The 7,500-nt window shown below is 41.0% G+C and overlaps 1 protein-coding gene across 2 annotated transcripts in view; it reads right to left on the bottom strand.

Annotated features, from left to right (window-relative positions):
- Positions 1–7,500, bottom strand: part of acadsb (acyl-CoA dehydrogenase short/branched chain) — an 18,365-nt gene that overhangs the window by 3,961 nt on the left and 6,904 nt on the right. For both annotated transcript variants that reach the window (XM_058406433.1, XM_058406432.1), the window contains one exon: positions 6,866–6,965. In XM_058406433.1, the coding sequence (XP_058262416.1) occupies positions 6,866–6,965 (100 nt within the window). The remainder of the gene's footprint in view (positions 1–6,865; positions 6,966–7,500) is intronic.

The following is a 7,500-nucleotide window of genomic DNA, read 5'->3' as shown; positions in this document are numbered from 1 at the left end:
TGTGTGTTTGTGTATGTGAGTGTTGTGTTTTGTGTGTGTTTGTGTATGTGAGTGTTGTGTTTTGTGTGTTTGTGTATGTGAGTGTTGTGTGTGCGTGTTGTGTTTTGTGTGTGTTTGTGTATGTGAGTGTTGTGTGTGTGTGAGTGTTGTGTTGTGTGTTTGTGTATGTGAGTGTTGTGTGTGTGTGCGTGTTGTGTTTTGTGTGTGTTTGTGTATGTGAGTGTTGTGTGTGTGTATGTGAGTGTTGTGTGTGTGTATGTGAGTGTTGTGTTTTGTATGTGTTTGTGTATGTGAGTGTTGTGTGTGTGTATGTGAGTGTTGTGTTGTGTGTGTGTGTGCGTGTTGTGTTTTGTGTGTGTTGTGTTTTGTGTGTGTTTGTGTATGTGAGTGTTGTGTGTGTGTGTGTATGTGAGTGTTGTGTTTTGTGTGTGTGTGTGTATGTGAGTGTTGTGTTGTGTGTTTGTGTATGTGAGTGTTGTGTGTGTGTGCGTGTTGTGTTTTGTGTGTGTTTGTGTATGTGAGTGTTGTGTGTGTGTATGTGAGTGTTGTGTTTTGTGTGTTTGTGTATGTGAGTGTTGTGTGTGTGTGTGTGTGTATGTGAGTGTTGTGTTTTGTGTGTGTTTGTGTATGTGAGTGTTGTGTTTTGTGTGTGTTGTGTATGAGTGTCGTGTGTGTGTGTATGTGAGTGTTGTGTTTTGTGTGTGTATGTGTGTGTGCGTGTTGTGTTTGGTGTGTGTTGTGTTTTGTGTGTGTTTGTGTATGTGAGTGTTGTGTGTGTTTGTGTATGTGAGTGTTGTGTTTTGTATGTGTTTGTGTATGTGAGTGTTGTGTGTGTTTGTGTATGTGAGTGTTGTGTTTTGTGTGTGTTTGTGTATGTGAGTGTTGTGTGTGTGTATGTGAGTGTTGTGTTGTATGTGTATGTGCGTGTTGTGTTTTGTGTGTGTGTGTATGTGCGTGTTGTGTTTTGTGTGTGTTGTGTTTTGTGTGTGTGTGTATGTGAGTGTTGTGTGTGTGTGTGTGTATGTGAGTGTTGTGTTTTGTATGTGTTTGTGTATGTGAGTGTTGTGTGTGTTTGTGTATGTGAGTGTTGTGTTTTGTGTGTGTTTGTGTATGTGAGTGTTGTGTGTGTGTATGTGAGTGTTGTGTTGTATGTGTATGTGCGTGTTGTGTTTTGTGTGTGTGTGTATGTGCGTGTTGTGTTTTGTGTGTGTGTGTATGTGAGTGTTGTGTTTTGTGTGTGTGTGTGTATGTGAGTGTTTGTGTGTGTGTATGAGTGTTGTGTTTTGTGTGTGTGTATGTGAGTGTTGTGTGTGTGTGCGTATGTGTATGTGAGTGTTGTGTGTATGTGTATGTGAGTGTTGTGTTTTGCGTGTGTTTGTGTATGTGAGTGTTGTGTGTGTGTGTGTGTATGAGTGTTGTGTTTTGTGCGTGTGTATGTGAGTGTTGTGTGTGTGTATGAGTGTTGTGTTTTGTGTGTGTGTGTATGTGAGTGTTGTGTTTTGTGTGTGTGTATGTGAGTGTTGTGTTTTGTGTGTGTTTGTGTATGTGAGTGTTGTGTGTGTGTATGTGTGTGTGTGTGTGTGTTTGTGTATGTGAGTGTTGTGTGTGTGTGTGAGTGTTGTGTGTGTGTTTGTGTATGTGAGTGTTGTGTGTGTATGTGTGTGTGTGTGTTTGTGTATGTGAGTGTTGTGTGTGTGTGTGTGTGTGAGTGTTGTGTGTGTGTTTGTGTATGTGAGTGTTGTGTGTGTGTGTGTGAGTGTTGTGTTGTGTGTGTGTTTGTGTATGTGAGTGTTGTGTTTTGTGTGTGTTTGTGTATGTGAGTGTTGTGTGTGTTTGTGTATGTGAGTGTTGTGTTTTGTGTGTGTTTGTGTATGTGAGTGTTGTGTGTGTTTGTGTATGTGAGTGTTGTGTTTTGTGTGTGTTTGTGTATGTGAGTGTTGTGTTTTGTGTGTGTTTGTGTATGTGAGTGTTGTGTTTTGTGTGTGTTTGTGTATGTGAGTGTTGTGTTTTGTGTGTGTTTGTGTATGTGAGTGTTGTGTTTTGTGTGTGTTGTGTATGTGAGTGTTGTGTTTTGTGTGTGTTGTGTATGTGAGTGTTGTGTGTGTGTATGTGAGTGTTGTGTTTTGTGTGTGTATGTGTGTGTGCGTGTTGTGTTTTGTGTGTGTTGTGTTTTGTGTGTGTTTGTGTATGTGAGTGTTGTGTGTGTGTGAGTGTTGTGTTTTGTATGTGTTTGTGTATGTGAGTGTTGTGTGTGTGTATGTGAGTGTTGTGTTGTGTGTGTGTGTGTATGTGAGTGTTGTGTGTGTGCGTGTGAGTTGTGTTTTGTGTGTGTTGTGTTTTGTGTGTGTTTGTGTATGTGAGTGTTGTGTGTGTTTGTGTATGTGAGTGTTGTGTGTGTGTATGTGAGTTTTGTGTTTTGTGTGTGTGTGTGTATGTGAGTGTTGTGTGTGTGTGTGTATGTGAGTGTTGTGTTTTGTGTGTTTGTGTATGTGAGTGTTGTGTGTGTGTGTGTGTGTGTGTGTGTGTATGTGAGTGTTGTGTTTTGTGTGTGTTTGTGTATGTGAGTGTTGTGTTTTGTGTGTGTTTGTGTATGTGAGTGTTGTGTTTTGTGTATGTGAGTGTTGTGTTTTGTATGTGTTTGTGTATGTGAGTGTTGTGTGTGTGTATGTGAGTGTTGTGTTTTGTATGTGTTTGTGTATGTGAGTGTTGTGTGTGTGTATGTGAGTGTTGTGTTGTGTGTATGTGTTGTGTTTTGTGTGTGTTTGTGTATGTGAGTGTTGTGTGTGTGTATGTGAGTGTTGTGTTTTGTGTGTGTGTATGTGAGTGTTGTGTGTGTGTGCGTGTGAGTGTTGTGTTTTGTGTGTGTTTGTGTATGTGAGTGTTGTGTGTGTGTGTATGTGAGTGTTGTGTTGTGTGTGTGTGTATGTGAGTGTTGTGTTTTGTGTGTTTGTGTATGTGAGTGTTGTGTTTTGTGTGTGTTTGTGTATGTGAGTGTTGTGTTTTGTGTGTGTTTGTGTATGTGAGTGTTGTGTTTTGTGTGTGTTTGTGTATGTGAGTGTTGTGTTTTGTGTGTGTTTGTGTATGTGAGTGTTGTGTTTTGTGTGTGTTTGTGTATGTGAGTGTTGTGTTGTGTGTGTTTGTGTATGTGAGTGTTGTGTTTTGTGTGTGTGTGTGTGTATGTGAGTGTTGTGTTTTGTGTGTGTTTGTGTATGTGAGTGTTGTGTTTTGTGTGTGTATGTGTATGTGAGTGTTGTGTGTGTGTATGTGAATGTTGTGTTTTGTGTCTGTTTGTGAGTGTTGTGTTTGTGTATGTGAGTGTTGTGTTTTGTGTGTATGTGAGTGTTGTGTGTGTGTGTATGTGAGTGTTGTGTTTTGTGTGTGTTTGTGTATGTGAGTGTTGTGTGTGTTTGTGTATGTGTGTTGTGTTTTGTGTGTGTTTGTGTATGTGAGTGTTGTGTGTGTTTGTGTATGTGTGTTGTGTTTTGTGTGTGTTTGTGTATGTGAGTGTTGTGTGTGTTTGTGTATGTGAGTGTTGTGTTTTGTGTGTGTTTGTGTATGTGAGTGTTGTGTTTTGTGTGTGTTTGTGTATGTGAGTGTTGTGTTTTGTGTGTGTTTGTGTATGTGAGTGTTGTGTTTTGTGTGTGTTTGTGTATGTGAGTGTTGTGTGTGTTTGTGTATGTGAGTGTTGTGTTTTGTGTGTGTGTGTGTATGTGAGTGTTGTGTTTTGTGTGTGTTTGTGTATGTGAGTGTTGTGTTTTGTGTGTGTATGTGTATGTGAGTGTTGTGTGTGTGTATGTGAATGTTGTGTTTTGTGTCTGTTTGTGAGTGTTGTGTTTGTGTATGTGAGTGTTGTGTTTTGTGTGTATGTGAGTGTTGTGTGTGTGTGTATGTGAGTGTTGTGTTTTGTGTGTGTTTGTGTATGTGAGTGTTGTGTGTGTTTGTGTATGTGTGTTGTGTTTTGTGTGTGTTTGTGTATGAGTGTTGTGTGTGTTTGTGTATGTGTGTTGTGTTTGGTGTGTGTTTGTGTATGTGAGTGTTGTGTGTGTTTGTGTATGTGAGTGTTGTGTGTGTGTTTGTGTATGTGAGTGTTGTGTGTGTGTATGTGAGTGTTGTCTTTTGTGTGTGTATGTGTGTGTGCGTGTTGTGTTTTGTGTGTGTTTGTGTATGTGAGTATTGTGTGTGTGTATGTGAGTGTTGTGTTTTGTGTGTGTTTGTGTATGTGAGTGTTGTGTGTGTATGTGTGTGTGCGTGTTGTGTTTTGTGTGTGTTGTGTTTTGTGTGTGTTGTGTTTTGTGTGTGTTTGTGTATGTGAGTGTTGTGTGTGTGTGTATGTGAGTGTTGTGTGTGTGTATGTGAGTGTTGTGTTTTGTGTGTGTGTGTATGTGAGTGTTGTGTTTTGTGTGTGTGTGTGTGTATGTGCGTGTTGTGTTTTGTGTGTGTTGTGTTTTGTGTGTGTTTGTGTATGTGAGTGTTGTGTGTGTGTGTATGTGAGTGTTGTGTTTTGTGTGTGTTTGTGTATGTGAGTGTTGTGTGTGTGTGTGTATGTGAGTGTTGTGTTTTGTATGTGTTTGTGTATGAGTGTTGTGTGTGTTTGTGTATGTGAGTGTTGTGTTTTGTGTGTGTTTGTGTATGTGAGTGTTGTGTGTGTTTGTGTGTGAGTGTTGTGTTTTGTGTGTGTTTGTGTATGTGAGTGTTGTGTGTGTTTGTGTGTGAGTGTTGTGTTTTGTGTGTGTTTGTGTATGTGAGTGTTGTGTGTGTGTATGTGAGTGTTGTGTTTTGTGTGTGTTTGTGAGTGTTGTGTTTTGTGTGTGTTGTGTTTTGTGTGTGTTTGTGTATGTGAGTGTTGTGTGTGTATGTGAGTGTTGTGTTTTGTGTGTGTGTATGTGAGTGTTGTGTTGTGTTTGTGTATGTGAGTGTTGTGTGTGTGTGCGTGTGAGTGTTGTGTTTTGTGTGTGTTTGTGTATGTGAGTGTGTATGTGAGTGTTGTGTTTTGTGTGTGTGTGTATGTGAGTGTTGTGTTTTGTGTGTTTGTGTATGTGAGTGTTGTGTGTGTGCGTGTGTGTGTTCTGTTTTCTGTGTGTTTGTGTATGAGTGTTGTGTGTGTCTGTGTGTGTATGTATGTGAGTGTTGTGTTTTGTATGTTTGTGTATGTGAGTGTTGTGTGTTTGTGTATGTGTGTGTTGTGTTTTGTGTGTGTGTGTATGTGAGTGTTGTGTGTGTGTGTATGTGAGTGTTGTGTTTTGTGTGTGTGTGTGTGTGTGTGTATGTGTGTGTTGTGTTTTGTGTGTGTATGTGTGTGTGGTGTTTTGTGTGTGTGTGTGTATGTGAGTGTTGTGTTTTGTGTGTGTGTTGTGTTTTGTGTGTGTATGTGCGTGTTGTGTTTTGTGTGTGTGTGTATGTGCGTGTTGTGTTTTGTGTGTGTGTGTATGTGCGTGTTGTGTTTTGTTTGTGTTGTGTTTTGTGTGTGTTCGTGTATGTGAGTGTTGTGTGTATGTGCGTGTTGTGTTTTGTGTGTGTGTGTATGTGCGTGTTGTGTATGTGCGTGTTGTGTTTTGTGTGTGTTCGTGTATGTGAGTGTTGTGTGTATGTGCGTGTTGTGTTTTGTGTGTGTGTGTATGTGCGTGTTGTGTATGTGCGTGTTGTGTTTTGTGTGTGTGTGTATGTGCGTGTTGTGTATGTGCGTCTTGTGTTTTGTGTGTGTTCGTGTATGTGAGTGTTGTGTGTATGTGCGTGTTGTGTTTTGTGTGTGTGTGTATGTGCGTGTTGTGTATGTGCGTGTTGTGTTTTGTGTGTGTGTGTATGTGCGTGTTGTGTTTTGTGTGTGTGTGTATGTGCGTGTTGTGTTTTGTGTGTGTTGTGTTTTGTGTGTGTTCGTGTATGTGAGTGTTGTGTGTATGTGCGTGTTGTGTTTTGTGTGTGTGTGTATGTGCGTGTTGTGTATGTGCGTGTTGTGTTTTGTGTGTGTGTGTATGTGCGTGTTGTGTGTGTATGTGAGTGTTGTGTTTTGTGTGTGTGTGTATGTGCGTGTTGTGTTTTGTGTGTGTGTGTATGCGAGTGTTGTGTGTGTATGTGAGTGTTGTGTTTTGTGTGTGTTCGTGTATGTGAGTGTTGTGTGTATGTGCGTGTTGTGTTTTGTGTGTGTTGTGTTTTGTGTGTGTTCGTGTATGTGAGTGTTGTGTGTATGTGCGTGTTGTGTTTTGTGTGTGTGTGTATGTGCGTGTTGTGTATGTGCGTGTTGTGTTTTGTGTGTGTGTGTATGTGCGTGTTGTGTATGTGCGTGTTGTGTTTTGTGTGTGTGTGTATGTGCGTGTTGTGTTTTGTGTGTGTGTGTATGTGCGTGTTGTGTTTTGTGTGTGTTGTGTTTTGTGTGTTCGTGTATGTGAGTGTTGTGTGTATGTGCGTGTTGTGTTTTGTGTGTGTGTGTATGTGCGTGTTGTGTTTTGTGTGTGTTGTGTTTTGTGTGTTCGTGTATGTGAGTGTTGTGTGTATGTGCGTGTTGTGTTTTGTGTGTGTTGTGTTTTGTGTGTGTTCGTGTATGTGAGTGTTGTGTGTATGTGCGTGTTGTGTTTTGTGTGTGTTGTGTTTTGTGTGTGTTCGTGTATGTGAGTGTTGTGTGTATGTGCGTGTTGTGTTTTGTGTGTTTGTGTATGTGAGTGTTGTGTGTGTGTGTATGCGAGTGTTGTGTGTGTATGTGAGTGTTGTGTGTGTGTGTTTGTGTATGTGAGTGTTGTTTTGTGTGTGTGTGTGTATGTGAGTGTTGTGTGTGTGTGTATGCGAGTGTTGTGTGTGTATGTGAGTGTTGTGTTTTGTGTGTGTGTGCGCGTGTGTGTGTGTGTGTGTATGTTGTGTAGTTGTACACACTCACCTACTTTACAGTCTCTGTAGTATTTCTCTATAGGATAGTCCTTGGTGAAGCCAACGCCCCCCATCCACTCAATACACTTAGACGTAGTTAACGTGGCCACCTGCACATCACATCACACATCACTCCATCACATCACATCACTCCATCACACATCACTCCATCACATCACTCCATCACATCACATCACTCCATCACACATCACTCCATCACATCACTCCATCACACATCACTCCATCACATCACTCCATCACATCACATCACTCCATCACACATCACTCCATCACATCACTCCATCACACATCACTCCATCACATCACATCACTCCATCACACATCACTCCATCACATCACATCACTCCATCACACATCACTCCATCACATCACATCACTCCATCACACATCACTCCATCACATCACATCACTCCATCACACATCACTCCATCACACATCACTCCATCACATCACATCACTCCATCACACATCACTCCATCACATCACATCACTTCATCACACATCACTCCATCACATCACATCACTCCATCACACATCACTCCATCACATCACATCACTCCATCACACATCACTCCATCACATCACATCACTCCATCACACATCACTCCATCACATCACATCACT

The sequence above is a fragment of the Hemibagrus wyckioides genome, linkage group LG13 (assembly GCF_019097595.1).
Source record: "Hemibagrus wyckioides isolate EC202008001 linkage group LG13, SWU_Hwy_1.0, whole genome shotgun sequence".
In the NCBI taxonomy this organism is placed as follows: domain Eukaryota; kingdom Metazoa; phylum Chordata; class Actinopteri; order Siluriformes; family Bagridae; genus Hemibagrus; species Hemibagrus wyckioides.
The sequence above is the reverse complement of the archived record's forward strand: the minus strand, read 5'-3'. Positions and strand labels throughout refer to the sequence as shown.